General features: G+C 38.6%; 3 protein-coding genes across 8 annotated transcripts in view; all 3 read right to left on the bottom strand.

Annotated features, from left to right (window-relative positions):
* LOC137262224 (nck-associated protein 1-like) overlaps positions 1 to 5,367 on the bottom strand; it is a 43,740-nt gene extending 38,373 nt beyond the window's left edge. For all 6 annotated transcript variants that reach the window (XM_067800017.1, XM_067800018.1, XM_067800019.1 and 3 more), the window contains exons 1-6: positions 5,164 to 5,367; positions 4,095 to 4,205; positions 2,830 to 2,916; positions 1,500 to 1,556; positions 893 to 1,035; positions 342 to 432 (exon numbers count right to left, since the gene is read on the bottom strand). In XM_067800017.1, coding sequence (XP_067656118.1) covers positions 342 to 432; positions 893 to 1,035; positions 1,500 to 1,556; positions 2,830 to 2,916; positions 4,095 to 4,205; positions 5,164 to 5,268 — 594 coding nt within the window. In that variant the 5' untranslated portion in view covers positions 5,269 to 5,367. The remainder of the gene's footprint in view (positions 1 to 341; positions 433 to 892; positions 1,036 to 1,499; positions 1,557 to 2,829; positions 2,917 to 4,094; positions 4,206 to 5,163) is intronic.
* Positions 5,368 to 7,927: 2,560 nt separating this feature from the next.
* On the bottom strand, positions 7,928 to 10,289 carry LOC137261972 (myosin, essential light chain, adductor muscle-like). The gene is made up of 2 exons (XM_067799777.1): positions 10,244 to 10,289; positions 7,928 to 8,770 (listed from the first exon to the last, which is right to left on the bottom strand). The coding sequence occupies exons 1-2, from the start codon at positions 10,244 to 10,246 to the stop codon at positions 8,252 to 8,254; spliced, it is 522 nt and encodes a 173-aa protein (XP_067655878.1). The 5' UTR covers positions 10,247 to 10,289; the 3' UTR covers positions 7,928 to 8,251.
* Positions 10,290 to 18,887: 8,598 nt separating this feature from the next.
* On the bottom strand, positions 18,888 to 21,460 carry LOC137261971 (myosin, essential light chain, adductor muscle-like). Its single transcript, XM_067799776.1, has 2 exons — positions 21,415 to 21,460; positions 18,888 to 19,766 (listed from the first exon to the last, which is right to left on the bottom strand). Exons 1-2 carry the CDS (start codon positions 21,415 to 21,417, stop codon positions 19,248 to 19,250), a joined length of 522 nt encoding a protein of 173 aa, XP_067655877.1. The 5' UTR covers positions 21,418 to 21,460; the 3' UTR covers positions 18,888 to 19,247.
* Positions 21,461 to 25,853: the final 4,393 nt, after the last annotated feature.

The following is a 25,853-nucleotide window of genomic DNA, read 5'->3' as shown; positions in this document are numbered from 1 at the left end:
TCACCAAAGATTAAAACCATTTAATCTCATCTCACACCATACCTCACCTCCCATTAAACCAATTTCAGCTCACCTTAAACCATTTCATCTCAACTACATTTCAACCCATTTCACCTGACATTAAATCCATTTCCCCTGACCTTAAATCCACTTCACCTCAACTTAAACCCATTTAATCTCACCTTACATTACACCCACTTCACCTCACAATAAACACACTTCACCTAATAATAAACCCATTTCACCTAATAATAAACCCATTTCACCAAAGAATAAACTTGTTTCACCTCATTTCACCTCACACTAAACCCCATTCTACCTGATCTCATTTTGTTACTTACACGGGAATGCGGCACAAACTCCTCCGACAACTTCTTCATGGGCATGTCATAGTCCAGGAACATCTGACCCAGACGAGGATATGCGTGATCGCTGAAACAACCACCAGCTCGATAACGTCATAAGTAAATGATAAACACAGCTTCAGTTTTGTTTTCTTTGGATGTTCAAAGACATGTTTTGACTAATGACATCAGTAAATGTTACATTACATGCATTACACAGACAACCAGGCAGATTCATATATCGAACTTTTGTTCTTAGTAACTTTGACCTTGAAATCTGTATGAATTTCTGTCATATGATACACAACTGACTCACGGCCCCAGACATGCAGGAGACATAGCATACACAATTACTGTCCTAAAGCCCACTTAACAACACTCCAAACACGTAACAACAGCAGCAGACAACTCAGTATGGACCACATATCAATGAAATAATCTTAACATTCCACATCGCATGGGAACAATGTCACACTATCAACAAACTCTCAAAACCATTTTTAAAGAAATCATTACAGCCCACTCAACTATTGAGCACTGTATCTCACCCTTTTCCATGCAGGAATTCATGTGCCACATTGAACAGGCCCAGCACCGTCTTCCTGTCCTCAACCTTGGACACCAGGATCATGATTGATACATAGGTTGAGATCAGGTCAAGATAGTTCCGTGTCAGGTCAAAGTTTGAAGTCTGCAAAAAAAAATATGAGTGAATGAGTTTTGTTTCATGCTGCAATCAGCAATATTCCAGCTATATGGTGGTGGTCTATAAATAATCGAGTCTGGATCAGACAAACCAGTGATCAGCAGCATGAGCATTGATCTGTGCAGTTGGGAACCAATGGCATGTGTAAACCAAGTCAGCAAGACTTTGCACCTTGTTTTTTCATTGTTATTAAACAATCACAGTTGATGTTCGATGAAAGCTCCGTACTGAAGTTGACTCCCAAAAACATGTCCATGACTCCCTCCCATGACACCATGAGTCATGATGACTCCCTCCCATGACACCAGGGAGTCATGATGACTCCCTCTCATGACACCCTGGTGTCATGATGACTCCTAAACTTTCATGTCTAGGGCCTTCACAAAGCATCAAACAAATAAAAGCTGAAAGCTTCATGATAAGGTGACAGTGAGTGAGCTGGTACTTACAATATCCATGTGCACTTGGCAGGCATCTATCGTTGTGAGCAGATCCACCACATGGTCCTAAGAAAACAGAACAATTAGAACATATCGTTAACAGAACTGATACTAAAAACAGCCCACCCACCCCTCCTAAACTCACTTCCTATTGACAGCTAATGAAAGATCTTATCAACTACATAATTTTTATATCCGTAAACATCAAAAATTCTTCCCATCAATGAACTTATTGATCTATTTAAACAGTCTTTCTCAGTGCAGGCCCTTAGCAGTTTGTAAAGAGAAACCAGAGACCATATAATAGATCTATTATATGGTCTCTGGAGAAACAAAGCTACCAATAGTTATGACAGAGTCAACATGACGTAATAACAATGTTTACAGTTCAAAGTGTAATCCAAATGCAAAGAAAGTTTCAGCTGAATCTCCTCAATAATGTTACATACACAAAGAACTTAATTAATTATCCCCGTGTGATATTTTGCAATGATAGATTTTCAGTAAGTGAGTTCAGTTTTACGCTGCACTCAGCAAATATTCCATCTATATGGTGGCGGTCTGCAAATAATTGAGTCTGGACCAGACAACCCAGTGATCAACAGCATGAGCATTGATCTGTGCAATTGGGAACTGATGACATGTCAACAAGGTCAATGAGCCTGACCACCCAATCCCATTAGTCGCCTCTTACGACAAGAAGAGCTGCCTTTTATCTGGCAAGCATGGGTTGCTTAAGGCCTATTTTACCCCAGACCTTCATTGGTCGATAGATTTTCAACACATACATAAAAAGTCTTCTGGTGACCACAATGGAAAGCATGAGTTGTTTTTTTTACCCATATGTACCTTTAACTCATCCAAAATAACAACATGATTGGAATCCATTTGGATTTAATGGAGACAATTGCTGATTTTAAACAAGACTGATTTTCATACAAAAGCATGTCTGCAGAAGTATGGAATTTGAATGTCTAATGTTGAAGTTATTGCTAAATGTGAACAATCAAAATGTCATTTTGTGTGTGTTACACAATTCAAGGTAAATACTGAGTGTAACTTCCTTGTGACTTTATGACAGTCAGCACTCTCCTCCTCATACCCCTGTCAGCCTCCTGATCCTCTGAAAGTCTAGGCAATTCCTTATGTAAAGCAGCTTCCAAGGACCAGGTTCTGTACAGGAGGATCCCTTTGGTGAACACAACGACCAATCATGTCCCAGATATGATCCAAAGGTTTAAGATCGGGGTTCATACATGATTCAATCATGAGATTTGTCTGTGGGATTTAAATAAGTTCTTTGTGTTTAGTTTCTACCCCTATGTGAATAAGTCATTACCTTGAAGTCCAAGATGTCCACAAAGGTGTAATAATACAGAGACAGGGACTTGGTAACTTCACTTTTCATGGTGTTGACGACATTTAGCTGAAATAAAGGATAGGAGTAGTAGTAGGTTTGTGTAGGATAAAGCAGAACTCTGGGGTTATGGTTGGGAAAGTAAGAGCCAAGACCTGAGGGTGGGGAGAAGTAATATTTATGCACATTGTTAACTAAGACATGGTCAGATTTCAACATAACAGTTGGTATCATTAACAGGACTAAAGACTTGAAATAACCTCACTTGACATTTAATCCACTTGAACATTACAATGTACAGCAGCCATGTAACAGACATTTGCTAGAATTCACTTGGCAAAATGGCATAAGACAGAACTATGAATGAGTGTGATTGAGCACCTCATGCAAATATGCCTGTGGTGGATTCTGAATGCTATATTTATCAATATTCTTGAGACTATGCAATCATTCATCATAAACAACTCAACCAATATAGGGACTGACATCACAAGCCTTGATCTTTGAAATAATTGAGGTAACTGAGATATGACATGCATTAACCATGTCAGCAAGCTGGACCACCCGATCCCATAGGTGACAAGCAAGAGTTTGTGAAAACCACATCTAAAATGGATCTTGAGTTCGCAATATGCATGAGTGTGCTGATACTTGTTGTAGCCTGGGTCATGCTGGTTTCATTGTGTTAGTACTGAGCACAAGGTCGTCAGTGATTCACCTAGACTACGCTTTGATTTGACTTTCGATACTGGATCCTCAATTCGATCATTTTCAATTTGATTCTTCATACAAGTAAAAAATGAGATTTCACTTAACTCGTCTTTCTAGCATGAAGTCCATTACCAACTTCGTGACATCTACTAAGAATTCTCATTGGATAATTAGCCTGGTGTCAACCAATCACATTTTGCCTTATTCTACATGTTCTAGGGATTGAAACTGCTCGACTTGGAGTCAAAATTAAGTTGACTGCATGGGAAATAATCTAAATAGGTATTCAAGTATCAAATCAAAATAGAGATAATGCCCACTGAAAATCGAAACTACAGTGTCAGATTTGATTTTTGATCATGTTGATGAACCAAATTGTTGCAGCCTTACTGAACCCTGTCTGAGATTCATCAAACCATGTGTCGTTTATTTCAGACAATAAAAAAACACTGACTCAGTGCCAGCCTGTTCCAGTTTTCTCCTGTTAGAGCATGATAAACATTATGAACATTGTCAAGTAGAACTGTGTGAGTTACCTGGCCCTGTTTGATGTCATACTGTGGAAACTTCTTCAGGATGCTCTTGATGGCTGATTCCATGGTTTTGTCTGACAAAAACGATGGCTTGTTTTCATTATTGCCAAGCATCTGCAACAAATATGTTAGTGTGATGCGTAGACTGACAAATCATCTCTCACTGATCACGCTAATGATGATGGCCAATTAGTGATTTTTTCCATGAAATTTGTGGTGTTTTTTTTGGATTACCATAATGATCTCATAGGTCCATGTGAAACATGTAAATGTAACTACATGTATAACAGAAAATGATACAGTGATCATTTCTTGGCATTTTATTCTACCCCACTTTACCTTCTAACATGTCTAATGGCTGAATAACCATGACTGAGTCACTTATCATGTTCATAGTATATGTGATTAATCTGTTAATTAAATCAAATGATATTTTCTTAAATACCACACAATTTGGAAGGAAAAAGAAGTAAGCTACTACATTAACTAAAGCTAGCTGAGAACTGCAATGTGATATATGCACAGCTTAACTAAGACTGCTCTCAGCTAAACTTAAGCATACACTGATTAGAGTGTGCACATACAACTGCGGTCTACGAACTACTGGTTCTACTTGTGCAGCAATGATTATCATATACTGTCAAAGGAATATAACTTCCTACTATGTGAACAATTGAGTTGGTTTCACTGTGATTGAATTAATTGGTGGGGAAATGCTTCAGTTAGTACTACGAAGCGCACCGAAAAAGAGACGACAGGTTATGGTGATGCAGACTATTTTGCCTCAGTGCTGCCAAATTTCTTGTAATGTTGACAGAGGTTTGCTCAAAACATTTGATCCTGCAGAGTATGATTAGCCTATCATTCTGTGTATTCGACTACGCACCGCTTCATTTTATCCAGAAATTCCGAATGCAATATGCCATTTACTTAGTATCTTCAGTTTCCCTTAATTTCAAACTCAAACATTCAATTACTTTCACGTCAGTTGCAGCAAAAATAGAAGAATTACCCAGTAATTATCCATCTGTCAAAAATGAAGCTTCTATGTCCATGAAATTTCATTTCCTACCTTTTTTATGTTGTATATTCGTGTGAGCATGCCTATTCCTCGATCGTTGAGGATAGTTAGCTTCTCAGCCAACTTCTGTTGGCTTGGAATCATTGCTCGCGACATTTTGGAGCGCCGTTTATTGGTAATATCCTTCCTTGTGTGAGATAATCGATCACTTCCTCAAAATTCGACAGCCATTTTTGTCCAAACCCATTTCCGGTCAAGGGAGATAATTCCACTCGACCTGCAGATCCGTCCCTAAAATATATTTAGTTCACCCAAAGACGCACACTACACTGGACATTACTAAACGAGTTACTCGTGAACATAAGAATTGGAACTGCGAATCGTTCGTATCGAACCAAATAATACGTGCTGACACACAGGTGTAAGATATGTAGGTGTCCCATGCTGATATTTCTTGAATAGTGCTAAAAGCCGCGTCAACACCATCTAACTCACTCACTCGGATTTATAGTACAAAGTATGTAATATACTGCAGTGCAGATCTCTTCAACCCTGGTGGGTCATGGGCCATGCTATCAACCACTGGTTTGACTCAGTTTCGCAGTGTAACGGGGCGCGTGTTGATTTGCATGAAATATTGCTGAACACGGCGATGAAAACAACATTCCTTCACTCACTATTACAAAATGAAAGACATGAACACAACTCTTTTTTCACTCACCCACTACCAGAGATTTATCAGATCACTACTGGCGGCATAACCATTACTGATCTCGAAACAGGGTCAGATTTCCATTCAAAGTACCCGAAATCCAACCACGGCTGAGCCCAATGGACAGTGTAGTTCAGTGTAGACAGTGTAGTTCTTGAAATGTGAAGTTTCAGGACAGTGTATAACTTTGTTAAAGTGTTAAATGATCGCGTGGAACAACCTGGGTTCGAGACTATTCCTGATATGTGATATTTCTGACATTTAACTGTTGTTATATAGATCAACTCTCTCAAGATGTTATATGCGATCTTACTGAAACATCTCTTGCTGACATACGCTTTAATTGTGCCCACGAGGCTGGCTCAATATCAGATGCACTGCAAAGATGCCAATGAATTCTCAAACGTAGGTTTGTATGTATTACTTTTTTTTTATTATTCTACCTTTTCTGTGCATCATATTCATACATCACCTATACATATCAAAATGTATTTTTGATCTAACATAAAAAATATGTTATGAATAATGAAGTGAATGCTTATGTTCCCTGGAGCACCTAACACGATATAGATAATTGAGTTTTTGCTAGTCGAGCGATGTCAAAGTGCGATTTGCAAGACATTGAAGGACATTTGTCATTCATTAGACATTCAGCATTTCCCAAATGAATAATAATGAGATAGACCATAACTCGAGTGGGGTTTGTGCAGAGGCGGGTTAGATCTACGAGTGGATAGTTTTACATTACTCTAACTAATATTCCACCAATATAGCAGAGACGAACACCAGAATGGACTTTTAATTGGCATTTTAACCTTAACGCATTTAGCGTATCCACATGAACCTTAAGTCTAACAGGAGTAAGTGACTTTCATTTTATGGGGTTTTTAGCTACATTCCAGAAATCGGGGACACCAACAAATGGGCTTCACATATTGTACCTATGCGAGGAATTAAACCAGGTTGTTATTTATGATTTCTGTGCACCTCAGACCAGTGTGCGTTTAAGGGCACAACACCCGGGTCTGCCTCGTGACAAGTGAACACTTTAACCATTATGCTACACCCTACCTCCACCCCACCCACTAATAGGATGGGCGTGATATCCTAGTAGTTAAAGCGTTGGTTTTGTTCGAACCACGCTGGATGTGTGAACCCCAATTACGATGTCCTCCGCCGTGATATTTCTGGAACATTGATAAAAGCGGGATAAAACTAAACTCACTCTAATATGGCCATATAGATGGAATATTGCTGAGTGTGGTATTAAACTAACCTCACTCACTCACTGGATGGGATGCTACTAGGGAAGACGTAGACCTATCCTCACTCACTCAAAGTGTAATTCTATTTTTTAAACGTTCAGACTCATTCACGTCCTTTCGGATTTTAGCTGAGCGGTAAAATCCAACTCCTTCACTGATTCGGTATTTCTTTCCAAACAAAGCTGACACATCCCGAGCAGTGTGAGAAACAGCCACTGGTCCGCTAGCCTGTGGCTAGTAAAATCCAGTCGGGCCAGTAACTGTCCACAGTCTTCACCGACTGGCTGGTGAATTTTAAGGGGGTCATTTTGTAAAAGTATCACTCTCTCCAACTTGTTCATTTATGACACTGTTTGAAATCATGCCAAATTGTCATACAATGTAGAATGTTTTAACAGCTTATGAGACCCGTGTCAACATTCAAAGTTCGGGCTAGTGAATTATTTTATAGGCTAGTAACTTTTAGGCATAGGCAGCCCGACTGGCTAGCAACATTTGGAAACTATTTCTCTCCTGATCCTGAGGTAACTGGATTACTTTTAAAACTGGAGTTAAACCCATCCGCACATACTTATGCGTCAGTGTGGCATTAACAGATGTAGTCTCCGAAATGAATGGTCATGAAAATCGCATTGTGCAATCTGAACGTAACGTTAGCACAAAAATGAAATCAGCGTATGTATTCCTCGATCTTAACATCTTGTTGGATGAGAGAAGACATCCAGTTACTACACGTGGATTGAGCTAAATTTGCATCAGGCAATGACCTGAGAAAATGATAAATATCAAGAGTTCAAGTTCGAATAAATTTATTCTTGAAGCAGTTTAATACCCAGCGTCTGTGATTCTCGTAAATCCAAATTAGTATTCACTATTTAATCTGACAGAGACTGCAGTGCACCACATAATGACAATCAAGACGATACACATGTTGACATGTAAAGCGGGTGAGTGCAGTTATTACCAGCTTTCATATGAAGCGCAAAGCGAGTACATGATGTCTAATATCAGGTAATGATAATGGATGGAGCGTTGGAAATTTATCTTAAGCGTTAAACCTTCTACGAAATATTTGAATAAAACCAATGTCATTTTTCAATAAAATGCGAATGATCAAGTTAATCACACACACAAAATAAATTATATCAGCAGTCCGTTACAGTTATGCGAGAGGTCCGGCCATGACCTTGGAGATGAAGTCCTCGTACTTGACGTTGCCCTCCAGATCTTCTCTCAAGTCCGTGCACTTGATGATGTCGTCCATCTGGGTGTCGGTCAGTCGGTCTCCCAGAGATGTCAGAACATGCCTCAACTCAGCAGATGAGATGAAGCCCTGACCCTCTCTGTCGAATGTCTTGAAAGCCTCCATGAAGTCGGCGTAGGTGCCTGTGTCTTTGATCTGCATGACGGTCTGGTAGATGGGCAGGAATTCCTCCAGTTTGTAGTTCTTCTCTCCAAACTTCTCCACACCTCCGTTCTTCAGGATGGTGGTCATGGTAGGGTTGAGGCCCAGACAGTACAACATGTCCCCGGTTTTGGCAGCGTCGACGGCGCCATCACGACCATCCCAGAAATCGAAAAGGTCGAACACCTCCGTGACTTCTTCAATCTCGTCCTTGGACAATTTGATTTGAGGAGCTGCAGCCTTTGTAGGCTTTGTTGGTTTAGCTGTCTTGGATGCCTGAAAACATTCATCAATTTGTATTGTAGCTTCTATGTTTATTCAGTTGGGAAAATAGGAAAACGAATGTATAACAATTGAATACTACATCTGAATGCAAACATCTAGGTTCTGGTTCTTCGTCAGGAACCGTCCTGGTTTCAGAACTATATTCATACGCACAACTGCCTTAACTAATAATGAAAACTCACGGTTTTCAACGCTGCACTAATTTCACATGCGCAGTTTGGGCGGATGGTAATGATGAATGTCAGGGCATGTGTCAACTCATGTCGCACCGAGTTGCTTCCTCTGAATATTTGAGAAAATATGTACTTTGTCCAATTCACAGTTCACCTCGATTGTGTTTCTGGGATTGTCAGCATCATTCGTCCCTTTCAACACTGTGAAAATCTACAACCTGCATTACTTCAGGTTTTCCTCCAATTCAAAGGTGACAAACCATGATGGAACTAGGGTACCGTTATATCCCAAATCACTCATTCATTCTGACATAGTAAAACAATGGAAGAAAGATCTCTGTCTGGTGTTGCCTGCTGAGATTGTATTTTGTATTCACGGACTTTGTCGAGATAATACCAGAAACTGTATATTCCTTTAGTAACATTTCCTCACTGTACAGGTTTTTTCTGTGGTTGTATCTCCAAACAGACATTACTAAACAGCCTTGGGTTTCTTCGCTACTTAACAAAGTGTAGGAATTGCACATTCCAGTCAGGATATTGAAGTAAACATAAAAACATAATTATTTCAGTGCCAAAGCAATCGTGAAAAGTGTACAGCCATTCAATCAGCAAAGTGAACTACCGGGCGTCTTGGCTGTTTGATAAATGTTTAACACATGGGAACAATAAAATAATAATTAACCACCCCCACCCCCATCCCCCATGCTCTGCAGGGATCTGTTGAAGAACGTACACGGAACAAACACAAAAGTGACTGCCCCGACTGATATATTATGATATTTGCCCTCGTCGCAGCATGTGTACACCAATGGCTGATATCGACACTAGGCTCTGCATTCATGTAATGTATAAAATTGAGTGACCACATTTAGAGCACCTTCACCGTGTAATCTTCCAGGGAGGAAGACCGATTGATGTTTGAAACACATGAACGTTGTCTTGACTCCATTACCTCTGATTTTATTGCTATGTGTAATATTAAATCAAATGGAAAGAACAATGCTTAACAGTATTGTCACCATTTTGACTTTGGTTATCGCTACGCCTGAGTGTCTAGGCTGTAAGTAACATATACATTTCATGTTTAACCTATGTAAATCTGTCAACTTCACGCTCGTTCATCATCATCATCATCATCATCATCATCATCATCATCATCATCATCATCATCATCATCATCATCATCATCACCATCATCATCATCATCATCATCATCATCATTTCCAATTGCAATATTAAAGATCTACTGTATAATCATTAACTGTATTAGAAAATATTCTATACTTACCATAGTGCTTGATGTGAGCTGACTGGAGAGAGTCGGTATACTGTCTGCTTCTAGCGGCGTGTGTATATATACCTTCCTTGGCCCAGCCGTGCACGTGGGGTGCCCATGTGGCAGCGTGCATCTCAGCTGTTCTTACCTCACCCCTTCATTAATTAAGGATACAGTTATTACACATTATATCATTATACATCTGAATGGGGAGCATGCTTGGTTGGGCAAACTACGGTACCGGGGTGGTAGGAAGAGGGATGGGGGATGTTAGAACGTGTGTGTGTGTGTTGTGGCGGAGGTGGGGATGGGGTGGCAGGGGCATGGGTAGGTAGACATAACCTACTGTTGTGACATAACCTACTGCATGACGCAATATAATCCTTACATATAGAAATACTCACATGCGTGAACTGGATTATAGCATTCACTTTGACTTTGTCTAGATAATATAAACAGTTTTGTTTTAAATCAGTTTTAATTAGTTTGCATGGTATTTTAAGTAGGACATTTTAAGACAAATGCTAGCTTCAGATGTATAGACAAAACTAATAATATACATGATGTCACTAAGGGGATTCACAATAGGACGATGCCTTTAGTGCATTGCGGTCCTTATATTTTGGCATCATATTTGTACTTTATGTCGTGTGTGTGATATTGAAGTGTGAATGGTTTTGATATCTTTATAGTGTTCGGGTGAAGGTATTTCAATGCTTGAAAACAAATATATAACATGGGGTAAAACTGTATATGTTTATCTTATATTCTAATATAACTAAGAGTGTCGGGTATTACCAAACAAGCGGCCATTACCGAATAAATTCCATTTCCATATTGTTTTCTCAAGTTACCGATCGCTACAGAAATTTTTATACGCATTTCATGAAAGGTGTTCTCTACCGGAAAAACGATCGTCTGCTCCTTAAATATATTTCAAAAGAGCCATGGAAGATAATTGAGGAAAAGAAAGGCAACTGGCATTACATCCTTAAAAACTGTGCGTATATCGTCCATGAGATGGCTAAGCCAACTAACCACATGCTAAAGATAGCACCATGTCTGTTAAAGTGCATTACGCAGTTCCAAACCATAACGCAAGGTTTTGTTAGCCATGTATGGACTGTACTGTCCGATCAACACTAACCTCTCATTGTGCGTGCCTGTCGTCCTATACCGAACAAGAGCCACTGACCTCAGCAATTTTAGTTTCTCTACTTATTATGCCTATAGAGGCTTAATTGTTGATACTAAAACGAACAACTTTAATTAATCCATCTGGTTTATATTTTTAAAACACAAAACACACGATTTATTTAGACAATAACTCCAAACTTTAGTCGGGGAACAACTTGCTTTTACACAATGGAACATGTTTGTTGAGGCATGTAGATAAATGTTTGAAATATTCGAGCTGACATTATAGGAATATCAAGAGCAGTTAATTTTACGACTTTCTTGAGAGTAGTTTCTCTCAGACTGTGCTCCATTACTGGCCGACGGGCAGCTTGCACGTATTTAATTATTTTCACCCTTGTCCCTGTTGAAGTACGTAATTCCATTACTCTCTGTGGCCGGTTAATTTGTCTTCCATAAAATACGTTCACATGTATTGTAAACCAAAAGTTACTGTGTTCTGTAATCTGATTGGTTGAAAAACATGATCAAATGGTATTAGATTCCCGGAAACTGCAAGACTATTCACTGCGTATTGACCTCGTAAACAATTGTTTTGTTGAGTCATCAACAGTGGTGACGTCATTCAAATCATATTGTGACGTAAAGTCAGAATGACGTCACAAATGAGCAACTCCAGACGCTACCATGGGAACCAGCTGAAATGGCCTGCTGATGACACTTCACTGCTGTACCCGTACTCGATGTAAACAAGTGCAGACACTAAAACCCTTTGGTTTACTTTTGTGTTTACAATGTCGATAAACATCATGTGTTGACGCCGTCGGTTCCAAATGCATTCCCGTGCTTCAAATACTCAATAACACCAGGAAATTGGCCAACACATGATGTTTATCTCCTAAATAAAATACATACATGTTAATCATGTATTTAAAAGTAAGGCCTCCAGTAAATTATTCTCTTCATCTTCCAATGTCCAATACTGAAAGGAGTTTTGTATTTATCAATAACATGTGACCCTAAGGCCCCGTAATCCCCAGCGTTTGGTTTGGGTGGCTATGACCTATGTCTTTCAAAGTCGTAGATGGCACTAAGACTGGATTATCAGGCCGGATTAGCTCGTCTTCATATGTGAATATGATGCATATCGATAGGTTCGCAGTGTGTATTAATTATTGTTATGTGTGACGAAACACGGTAGGAATTAGACGGGATGTGGTGTTAGCTGTTCAGTAGAACCAGACACCGCTCAACGGCTGAAAATTGTCTTGGTTACCACTATTTATTGTTATATTTAGTTTTACGCTGCTTCCAGTAATATTCCAGCAATATCAAGCGCGGGACACCAGAAATGGAGTTGACACAATGAGTAATAGCGTGTATATCGTCGAAAAAACTCATCTATATGCTCTCAGGTGTTTCACATTTATAAGACCGAAAAAGTTAAACAATTCATTGAACCAGTAACTGATGTTTCCCGCTATATGATTACTGTAACACCGATACATACAGCATACAGCTGAAGTCACTCATTATTACTTGCATATTAAAATGTAATGTGTTGTGTACATCTCTGCAAATCAACACGCTCTCTCAGAATAGAATTAGGCCATTGCTCTCGCCTGACCCCTCATTTAGGTAAAAGAGTGTGTAAGTTGTATCTTTCCTCTGCGTTTATTTGGCATGGCTATATGAATCGCGTACATCACCTTCATTTTACTACTGACCAATTAACCTTTACTCATTACCCGCATGTTTTCAATCTTCTTTTACACGAACATAAAGGTATGACTAAAATACTACAGTATGTTCCTTGCTATTTCAACTGTCCATTTAATTCATATCACCACAGATACTTTGGGAAGGTTACTTTCTTTCTGTGCCTGCTTTTTCCCTTTTTATTGTGCGCCACTACGTCACGCGTTTATTTTCTGTATTCATTCAAACCAGTAGATAGAAATATACAAAATACGCAGTGCAACAGAACAGGTACACAAAGAGACAGTAGTCGATGGGCATGACATATACTGGGAATTACTTCAATATTATGATGGAAATGTATACAAAAATGACGACCATTTTCTGTCAAATTGTAATATTTGGGTTTTTTATTTTTGGCAATAAACTTTTCTGTCTTGAAGATGTCACGTAATATTTTCACGAACATACCTAGTGATAACTTTTATTAAAATACTTGATACATGGATGTATTTTTTTACCAGCATGAAGTGATTTATATATTTCAATAGATCGGTATTATTTCCGCCAATTAAGACTGTATATTTCGTCCAGATAAATGTGTCTCATGATTTATATATTTCAATAGATCGGTATTATTTCCGCCAATTAAGACTGTATATTTCGTCCAGATAAATGTGTCTCATGATTTATATATTTCAATAGATCGGTATTATTTCCGCCAATTAAGACTGTATATTTCGTCCAGATAAATGTGTCTCATGATTTATATATTTCAATAGATCGGTATTATTTCCGCCAATTAAGACTGTATATTTCGTCCAGATAAATGTGTCTCATGATTTATATATTTCAATAGATCGGTATTATTTCCGCCAATTAAGACTGTATATTTCGTCCAGATAAATGTGTCTCATGATTTATATATTTCAATAGATCGGTATTATTTCCGCCAATTAAGACTGTATATTTCGTCCAGATAAATGTGTCTCATGATTTATATATTTCAATAGATCGGTATTATTTCCGCCAATTAAGACTGTATATTTCGTCCAGATAAATGTGTCTCATGATTTATATATTTCAATAGATCGGTATTATTTCCGCCAATTAAGACTGTATATTTCGTCCAGATAAATGTGTCTCATGATTTATATATTTCAATAGATCAGTATTATTTCCGCCAATTAAGACTGTATATTTCGTCCAGATAAATGTGTCTCATGATTTATATATTTCAATAGATCGGTATTATTTCCGCCAATTAAGACTGTATATTTCGTCCAGATAAATGTGTCTCATGATTTATATATTTCAATAGATCAGTATTATTTCCGCCAATTAAGACTGTATATTTCGTCCAGATAAATGTGTCTCATGATTTATATTCAGTATATTCTTTCAGTTTCAACCACAATGTTTTGACACGTTCGCATTCTCAATAAACATGGATCAGATTTTCTGAAATTAACTTGCAAAATGAGCAAAGTTATCATCGACTAATGTCGTTCCCAGTTACTCGTTTCTAGCACAGACAATATTATGGATAAATATATAGTGGAAGTCAGTCGGATATTTTTTTACATGTAGGAGGTAAGTTTCAGGACTTGTAAGTTTAGCATAGAAATATCTGAATGTCTTTGGTGTTGAAAGTAAACCTCTCAATGATGTGTTAAGATAACGATTATGTACAAACAATGAATATTTCTTTTTGTGTCTCTCCATTTTTGGGAGTTATGTTTCAAATGACGCGATTATAATCAAGACCTGTGCCTTTGATTCTGAAGTTCACTAACTGACAGATGGTCATTACACTCTCGTATAGAGTGAATATCTTTGAGATACCAATGTCTTATAAGACAATAACTATTTTGGAATTCGTGATTGAACCAAAGGGGTTCAGATAAGATTTGATCAATATCTGTAAAATCATTTTGTTTGATTGGCATTATTAGAAGTTGATGAGTGATAAGAAAGTAAGATTATTTATGGATAATAACTTCTATATTACATATGATGCGACGTTTCGGTATGGATCCTTATACCACTGTGAAGCAAGAGTGAAGTAATACAACATGGAACAGACCATATACATTAACAGGGACAAAGCAATAACAACTTCTCAGCATGAATCAAAGGGATTAACAACAATGGATGGTGGAAACGATGTGACAAGAGGAAGCCAATGGTAACTGTAGCTAAAACAATGCGTACATGGCTGATGGATTTGAACTGCTTCTGCAAGTTTTTTTTGGGTGAAGTCGTTGTGGCTTTTGGATAATATTCTCTACGTTGTCCCAAATTATGTTGTGATTGGGACATTTGATGATGTGGTCTGATATTGCTGATTTTCGATCTGATTTTGTTTGAGATGATAAGTGTTCTTTGATTTTGATGTTTATGGACCGGGAGGTTTCACTTACATATGCCTCGCCACAGTCGCTGTTGATTTTGTAGACGACACCTTTGGGTAGCTGATGTTGTCTCAGGTGTTTATGTCATTAGCTTTCACGGGTTCATGTTATAATATTCACATAATTTTCAATATTGGCTCCAACCACATTTTTTAATCTACATGTATGTTATAATGGAAATGTACACGTATTAAGACTAGTAGTGTTTTTATTCTGACGATATGTATCCTTGTTATTGTGTATTAAGTTTGTTTTTAGCTATGCAAACTAAACAAGTGTACCAAATTTTCTCACATACATTTATTTTAAGGATTTGGTCGTGTCTCATAAGTCAAGAATGGCTGGAAAGTGTTTTGTATTCATCATCTCATGTCCTGACTAATATTTTATCTACATTTGGTGACACGTAAATATAATATACATTGCCTTATCTTACTTATCTAATGCTGTTGTAAATCTAATCAGTGGCACGTGTGCATCGATCTCCTTATTCTAGCGATCTAGTGTGTATTGACATGTCTTGCACCAGATGACACGAGAAGGTCTGGTCTAGATTTGAGCAATATTCTGCAAATGTCGCGGTAAGCTGTGAGATGTATGGCGATGGTCTGTTAAGAATGAAATCAGCTAATAAAGGGACTGACATCATAAATATAGACTAGACAAAAATAGTTAGGGATATTGAGTGGAAGCTGTCAAAACCGGCATCTGTCCAACCCAGCAAGTTGTCAACACCGGCATAAAATCTCAGCCCCCATCCATGGCTTGTACAATTACTATCAACTCTGTAATCCAGCACTTTGTCTAAACCGGATCGTTTCTTCAGTCCCAGTGAATGCTTCCACTGTATGTAAATTCTGAAATCATTAATAGTGAATCAGATATATTTATTTATTGACACACTGATAACATATGAATCATAATAATACCAATATGGGCATATGCATTATGAAACTAAAAGGATGACTTGAAATCAACCAATTTGTCAAGTCTGGATCTGTTCTTTTATGTGTCTCACACAACAAGATAGACTGACGAGGACATCACCATTAACTCAAGCAGATTTACCCTTGAAGATCCGGGATACAATTGACCTTCAGCAACCCATGCTTGTCGTAAGAGGCGACTAACGGTATCGGATTGTCAGGCTCACTGACTGGGTTGACACATGTCGTTGTATCCTCGTTGCGTAGATCGGTGCTAAAGATTTTGATCACTGAATTGTCTGATCTAGACTCGATTATTTACACACTGCGCCTTATATCTGGTTTATTGGTGAGTGCAGCGTCAAACACCGTACCATAAATCATGCATAAGATTGCGAGGAATTGTTTGACAGAGTGAAATGCTATCAGTTGTAACCACACCAACGTCGGTTTAAAACATTCGTTCTCATTTTAATAACCTGATGTTCAAACCGTTACTCTAGTTGTAGTCGATACTGTGGAACAACTACTTGCGCCTGTAATGTTTTTTTCTCATTCCGCTGGTTCCCTACACGTGTTATGCACTCATTTGTAGTGGTGAACCACGGGGGTCATGGTTTAAGTGTAAATACTTCTCAATTATGTTTCGAGAGAGCCTACATGTACACGCTGCATGGGAAGAATTTACGACCTCGTTTTACATTGTTTTACTACAGATGTATCACAAAACAAATCGCTGAAAGGGCCAGGGTATAAATAAATAAATAAATTTTCTTTTCTTTTCTTCAGAAATCAAAATGCCACGTCAAAAATCACATACTTAGTGGTTTGTGTTTCCCGAATGAATAAACTAGCTGTAGACCGGTGAGGGGCTGAGAACCCACACGCGACAATATCAACACTCAGTGAAGCCGTGAGCTTGATGACGTCGTTGCGAATGTTTGTCATACTTGGCTGCCCTCTCTTGGTCTTTTCAGCCTCGTAGCAAGCCATGTTTGTTGTGTAAGCAAAGGTTGCAAAGCATTATATTTAGGCAGTGTTGAGGGTTTGCCCAACCATTTTTAGCAACCATCATGTGTTTGAGCCCATTTTATAATGGTAGCTATGTCCCCCCTTTTTTCATATCCTTACCACTGTCCCACTCGTTAATACGATTATTAGCATTCATGAAACTGGGCACAGTCCCCGCCAGCAGAAGCGTTCTTTGGGTGCGTGACGTCACAGCAGACATAATTAGTAACGCTGAGCTGTTGTTGTGAACGTTTACTGTTCTTGGTCTTCCCAGCAGGTGCCTTCGAAACAATATGTCGAGCACCGCGGAATGTCTGGGCTTCATCAGCGAAGGTACGTGACGTTCTAGTATTTGTGATTGTGACACATACGAGGTCTTTGTGATGACGACAGAATAGATTTTCTTCTTTCAAGGTCACACGTTAAAGAGCGTTTAGCGTCTTATTCACGGTGACCGACGTTCTCTGGAAATTTTCAAGAGTCTGCGTTCTGCCACGCATCTGATGACAAGCACATATTACAGTCATATTGGGTTCGTCGTTAGACTTAACACGTCAGCCACTCATAATGTTTCTACAGCGTCAGAAAACTATATTCAGGTGTAGTGAGTGTAAATATTGGTTTTCTCAACGTCTTACCTGCATCCCTCTAGAGAACTGACCCTTGAAGATCGGGGAGATAACTGATCTTCAGTAACTCCAATGAGTTTCACAGACCTTTGTACCTATGTGAAAATTCGATACCAGCCCTACTGCGTGGTAAGCGGACACCCTGACCACAGGACTATTGGATAGATGTGTTGCATTGACAGGTAACCATCTCCTTCTCTTCCTACGCTTGCAATTATCGTCTATAGCACCATGAATGAAGCAGGTTGTTTCCTTATAATAACAAGCGGTCCCGTGACCCAAGAAGACTTACTTTCCTCAATAGTGTAGTGTCGTATACCGGTTTAGAATATTATCTTCAGCGAAATACTGGCGCATGTTACATAAAACACGGTATATAAACGTGTTCCGAGAACCTTTAAAGTCAGTCGACACATCGTAACGTCACCAAGACAGTTAGTGTTGTTCTGTATCACAAATGCCTGATTCCGACATATTGAAACGCTTTCACTAAAATAGTGAGTTCGAATCCTGGAAACTGGTGGTCTTCGTGTAATGTCGGAAAGCAAATTATGCACACGCAAGGAAATGTTGTGTAATGTGTGTTGCTGAACGTAAAAATCTTGATACATTTGATTTGGGTTAGATGTGAGTGGGTGAGTTTAGTTTTACGCCTTTTTATCAATATTCCAGCAATTTTGGGGGACACTAGAAATAGGCTTCACACATTGTACTCATATTGGGAATCGAACCAGGGTCATCGGTGTGACGAGCGAACGCTTTAACCACTCAATCACTAGGCTACCTCGCTGCCCCCATTTGGAGTAAATGTGCCTGGCACAATCAAAGTCAAACGTTTAGGTTCAAATAAATTTATTCATAAAGCAGTTTAATATTGAGCCGATGAAATGCCAATTAACATAATTAGAATTCATCGTTTAATCTGGCTCTAATTGCAATGCACTAAACATTGGCACAGAACAGCTCAAAAGATACTTAACTGTGAAATTAATATCCGTTGGGTAGAAGTATTACCAGCCTTCAACAACAGGGGCTTGATGACTTATAAATTACCGATACTGACAATGAATGCTGTCAGTAATCTATCTTGGGACGCTGAACTTCAACCTTTTGGAAAAAAGTTAAACCAGTAGTCCTATTATCTTAAATGCGAACTCATATCGTCATTTAATTGAAATACAAATAATAATTTATATTACAATTATGCGAGAGGTCCGGCCATGACCTTGGAGATGAAGTCCTCGTACTTGACGTTGCCCTCCAGATCCTCTCTCAAGTCCGTGCACTTGATGATGTCGTCCATCTGGGTGTCGGTCAGTCGGTCTCCCAGAGATGTCAGAACGTGTCTCAACTCAGCAGATGAGATGAAGCCCTGACCCTCTCTGTCGAATGTCTTGAAAGCCTCCATGAAGTCGGCGTAAGTGCCTGTGTCTTTGATCTGCATGACGGTCTGGTAGATGGGCAGGAACTCCTCCAGTTTGTAGTTCTTCTCTCCAAACTTCTCCACACCTCCGTTCTTGAGGATGGTGGTCATGGTAGGGTTGAGGCCCAGACAGTACAACATGTCCCCGGTTTTGGCAGCGTCGACGGCGCCATCACGACCATCCCAGAAATCGAAAAGGTCGAACACCTCCGTGACTTCTTCAATCTCGTCCTTGGACAATTTGATTTGAGGAGCTGCAGCCTTTGTAGGCTTTGTTGGTTTAGCTGTCTTGGATGCCTGAAAATAGATTATGTATATTGTTTTTTATTCGGTGTCAGAGAAATATTTACGCATTCATTCTGATAACAGAAGCAAAAGTGTTTCATCTAACATTCTTAAATGTACACGTGCAGTATTTAATACCAGGACACCAAAGCTAGCCACAATGGTACTGAATAAAGCAGCCTTTATTTGCAAAATTGTAGATAGTGAGGTCGGTACGTGTTTCACATATAGTGATCGGTTTGTGTTTCTTATTGTATTTTGTGCCAAGCTAACTCTATACACTGTCTAGAAGTCTTTCTCGTTCTAAAATTTGAATTTTCTCAGTTACAGTGCCTGAATAATTTACTCTGAAATCTACACAACATAGAACGTCTTGGGTTTCCATGTGCATGTTTGAAACTCACTCCTTCTTAAACACTTTTAAAACTCATTTCAAATTTGGAAATATTGAATTTATTTGAAACTGGTTAATTATTCATGTTCCACGTAGAAAATCAAGTTTAATCCCAGGACGCTCATAAAATTGTGTATCGCCAACTAAATGAGCACAGACAATTCTAGAGTTCCGTGGCCAATTGATGAACGGTTGATGTGCGAGTACACGAGTACAATTGTTCAGAAAATTAGCCCACAGAGAATCTGTTGAACTACGTATTTAACGCGACAGTCCCCAATATATTATGATCATATATCATTGCATATGGTGATCATATGATAACATCGCATAATGCTGGGATATTATCGCATATGATCGCATACTATGTTCAAAGGATATCACGGCATATATTGACCATAGGATATCATCTCTTATTATGACCATAGCATATCATCATATATCATGGCCATAGGATATCATCATATATTATAACCATAGTATATCATTGCATATTATGATCATAATATATCATCGTGTATCTTAAATCACCCCTGTTGACAGCAGATTCACGTTCACAGAGTAAATAACATACACGGCTCATATTAAGGCTGGTTTTACTTTTGCCATTACTTCATAATATAGCTACCGTTACCGTTTAACTCCCAAAGGAAGTGTTACTGTACAAAATATATATAGAGTATGGATTCCCGTATTCGCTATCTTTCTTAAAATACAGAGCCAGTTTAGCTTTACGCTGCACTCAGCAATAATTCAGCTATCTGGCAGCGGCCTGTAAATAATCCATTCTGGACCAGACAATGCAGTGATCAAATGCGCCAGCATCGACCTACGCTATTGGAATACGTGCGATGACATATGTCAACCAAACCATTGTTCCTGACCATCCGCTCCTCGACAGGCATGGGTTACTGAAGACCATTAATAATCCGGATCTACACGGGTCTTTAAAATATAGAGAAAGTAAATACCAGAGTCTTGACTATCATCAAAAATTCCGTTTAGTATATAGGGAAAATGGCTGTTAAATATTGCTATTGTTTGTTATGCGTGTCGATACTCTTGAATGTGTAGCTGACGATCCATTTCATTTAGATGTTACCTGAAGCTTATTTCGAATTAAGGACGTCATTAGAACAGTAGACGTCATTAGAACAGTAGACATTAGAACAGTAGACTATTCAAGATACTAACATCATATGATTATTAGTTAAAATTGTAACATTAAAGAATAATAAAGTATATTAGAAAATATATCCTACTTACCATAGTGCTTGATGTGAGCTGACTGGAGAGAGTCGGTATACTGTCTGCTTCTACCGGCGTGTGTATATATACCTGCCTTGGCCCAGCCGTGCACGTGGGGTGCCCATGTGGCAGCGCGCATCTCAGCTGTTCTTACCTCACCCCTTCATTAATTAAGAATACAGTTATTACACATTATATCATTATGCATGTGAATGGGGAGGATGCTGAATTGTGATCCACGGCGGCGATCAGCGGCAGGAATATATGGATTTGGGTTAGGGTGGGGGTGTTGGTCTGGGGTGAGATGGAGGCAGAGAGTCGGGTAGCACGGGGGCGGGAGTAAGGGTTTGGGAAGTGGAATGTATGAAGGGGCCAGAATTCATTAAGTGTAGAAACTAACAGGGTGAGTAAGTGGATGGTTTAAAGAGCGGTGTAAATTTAATTTCCTGTTCATAAGAAAGCAAATATCGTCACAGTAAACAAACGCCGGTGTCTACAGTGTGGAGGGATTAGGACCATAAACAGGTCATACAGGATAACTGATGAGAATGAATCACTTTTAATGCAACCATACATTTATGGCATAGTCTAATAAAATGACGCACGGGATAAAACATAATTAGATAAATCACACAATAAAGCCTTGATTGGTGGTTAAGTTTAAAAACTAATTTGTGTCTTTAGTAGAAAATATAAGGAACAGCCTACATAGCCGACGAATTATTTAACGTGCATATGTACTGCAGTCCACAATCTAGCCTACGACATGTATATGTATGTATGTACACGACATAAATGTGACCTTAAGGTCGCCCGAGACATATTTGTATCCTTAATCTAACCTTAACTCTATGTATTTCATCTTATCTGCGACACAAATTAATCCACCTATAATCTAATTTGCCACAAATGTGAGTTTTCAAGTAGACTGTCTAATCTGCGACATATACGAGTCCTTAATCTAGTCTACCACATATGCGAGTCCTTAATGTAGTCTGCCTCATATATCTAATCAGAGACCATAAAATCTATTATATGGTCTCTGATCTAATGTAGGTTTCCACAAGTATCTGTACTGCAATCCATTATGTGGACTCCGACATCAGTGTATCCTTAATCCTTAATCTAGCCTGTGCTATACCTCTTAGTTGCGGTACGTACGTATATTCCAGTCCACTATTTACGTTGTCACATACATATGTCCATGATCTATCCTGTGAATATATATCAGTCCTTTTCCTAACCTGCGACATATATATAACGTATATTAGGCCCATGAATGTGAACGTATATGAATCTAACCTGAGCTACATGTCCACATAAGTCCTTAGTCCATCTTACGATAGTATTATTTATCGTTGGTCAGGCAGCACATAGAACAAGGATGAATTGTAGATTATCTGTAGCAACCAACTAAACATCACTTTTGAGCATACTGGAACTTAAAGCATTACATAACCTAATTAATTTGGAAATATTGCTTGCAACGTAGAGTCTCAGAGAGTAGCTCTTTTGCTTGTAACACCTGACTGCATTAATATACTATCAGTTCCGCAGTTTCTCTAGACGTCTGAATGTACTTGTTTGTAATTATGAACCACGGACGTTTAGGTCTATCGAGTATAAATAAATTCCTAATTACCTGCAGAGAATACGGATCGCTTTGAAGGCATTCCTTGACCTCATTCTACACTGCTATCATATTCTGAGCATATTGTATCTATCCAGGAAACGAAGATAAAAGATAAATTGAGTTACACATGAACCCACGCGTGCTTTACGAAATGCTACCAGGTGTATGCAACGTCAGTCGTACCGACGTTAGATGATGGTAAACTGCCAGACTGCGAATATTAAAGCAGGTTACACTACCAGATAGATATTGAACGAGGAGGAAGGCTCAACAAAAATATTAGCTCCCTACACTACAAGTAGGATAATAGTAGGTTAAAGTATTCTATATAAATGATACCAGTAGGCACCGTGAATGTAAATAGCAGGCCACAGTATTGTATTGTAATGATAGCTGCAGGCCTATTGAATCTAAACAATAGGCTATAGTATTGTATAGGAATGATAGCAGAATGCCCCCTGAATCTAAATAGTGGGATATAGGATTTTGCAGGAATGATACCAGTTCGCAACGAGTTTGTATAGTTTTGATAACGGTATTACACATTTCTTCAGGAATGATAATAACAGACTGTATGCTTCAGTGTTCCACTGAAATGATAACTGTAGGCTATATTATTCTACTGAATGATAAGAGTAGGCTACACTATTCTACGGTAGGCCAAGAAAGTCCACAGGAATGAACTTGACACTCTTCGGAAATCAACAGGAATGATTTCAGGGCTCAGTAGATTCTACGAAAATACTTAAAATAAACAACACAACTCTACAAGAAGGATTACAGAGAGCTACTGGACTGAAAGACTGTTTTAGTATACGATAATCTGTGAGAGAAATAACTTCTTCTCATTCTTCACCATGACGACCACGCAAGTACATCACCTGGCGGACAAGAAAACTCCACATGTTAGTAATATAGGGTTTCATGGCGATTACGATCACGATGATAACGGCAATAAAGTTAATGGTGCAGTAATGATCTATATGCTAACTGTTTCCTGTTGGTTACGACGAAAAGTGTAACAGTGAAGATGTGGGGATTTCTAGGATATCTTTGACATAGCAGTCTTAGAGGTTTCATGATTATTACGCGAGTGTGTTTTATTAAGCTAAAGAGTATATTAAACACGTCACAACTTAATTCTGGACTCACAAAAGTCCAGAAACTCTCAGCACTGTGGCCACTCTCTCACAAGGGATTTCGCAAAATTAAACAGGCAGCTGTTATGTATATGTGCTAAGGATGAAAAAATGAAAAAAAATTTTTTCGAAAACTCAAAATTTAAACTCGCTCGCCCATGGGCGTGCCAATGAACAGTGGCCAATGGGTAGGCCCATGGGCGAAAGTGTTTAATTTCATCCAGAATAAATGTTTTGGAGGTTGTAAATGAATGAAAAAATGTTAATAAGTATCATGACACAAATTTCAGCTTGTTGTGACTTGACTCTGCTAACTGACAGCGATTTTTAAAAATCTCGCCCATGGGTGAAAAACATATTGGCCCATGGACGAGAATAATTAATTTCATTGAAACTGCATGTTTTTTTCCAAGCTTTGCAGCTTTTCAATGAATGAACTTGTATTTATTATTGTCTTGACACGAAATTAAGCTTATTTTGACTTAATTCGGCTAATTAAGAGTGATTTTTCAAAACGCCTCGCCCATGGGCGAAAACCATTTGGCCCATGGGTGAGAATATTTACTTTTACTCAAAATACACCTTTTCCCATGTTTTGGAGGTTGTGTATGGATGAAAGTATGTTCATAAGTATCATGTCACAAAAATCAACTCATTTTGAATTAATTCCGTTAATTTAGAGCTATTTAACAAAATCTCACCCATGGGCGAAAAACATTTTGGCCCATGGGCGAGAATATTTCCTTTTATCCCAAACACATCTTTTCCAATATTTGGAGGATGTAAATGAATGAAAGTACATTTATGAGTATCAGGACAGCTATTTCAACTCATTTTGACGTAATTCCTCTAAATGAGAGCAATTTTGAAAACTCTCGCCCATGGGAGAAAGACATTTTGGCCCGTGGGCGAGAATATTTGCCTTCACTCAAACTACATCTTTTCCTGTGGTTTGGAGGTTGTAAATGAATGAGGATATATTTGTAAGTATCATGGCACAAAATTCAACTCATTTTGACTTAATTCTGCTAATTTGTAACAAGTACAAGAATCTGGACTTCCACTTAAATTTTCATAGGTTTTTTTTTATTGTCTTGGAGGTTGTAAATATATGAATGAAAGTGTGTTTATAAGTATCATGACAAAAAATGAAATCATTCCGGTCTTAATTCGACTAATCTCGCTCGCGGACGAAATATTTTCGTTTGCTTGTTTTCTTTATTTTGCAAACATGTGGTTTAAAAATAGATGAAATTCTAATGACAATTCAGTTTAATTTCGTGAGTTTAGTTTTATGTCGCACTCAGCAATATCCCAGCAATATGGCGGCGGTTTGTAGATAATCGAGTTTGGATCAGACAATCCAGTGATCAACAGCATGAGCATCTACCTGCACAATTGGGAACTGATGACATGTGTCAGCAAAAGTCAGCGAGCCTGACCACCCGATCCCGTTAGTCACCTCTTACGACAAGCATAGTCGCCTTTTATGGCAAGCATGGGTTGTTGAAGCCCTCTTCTACTCCAGATCTTCAAGGGTCCCGAACACAGAGCTTTACTTCCAGCAACATATACAGTACACTTAGAATACTAAGCCTTGAGATTCTTTTGAATTTAGGTATTCTATAAATATAACAAAATTCAACCTATATCTATGAAGTTGAAGTTATTTGTGAAAGCCCTAA

Source organism: Haliotis asinina, chromosome 14 (genome assembly GCF_037392515.1).
Source record: "Haliotis asinina isolate JCU_RB_2024 chromosome 14, JCU_Hal_asi_v2, whole genome shotgun sequence".
NCBI lineage: Eukaryota > Metazoa > Mollusca > Gastropoda > Lepetellida > Haliotidae > Haliotis > Haliotis asinina.
This window is presented reverse-complemented; position numbering and strand designations above follow the sequence as displayed.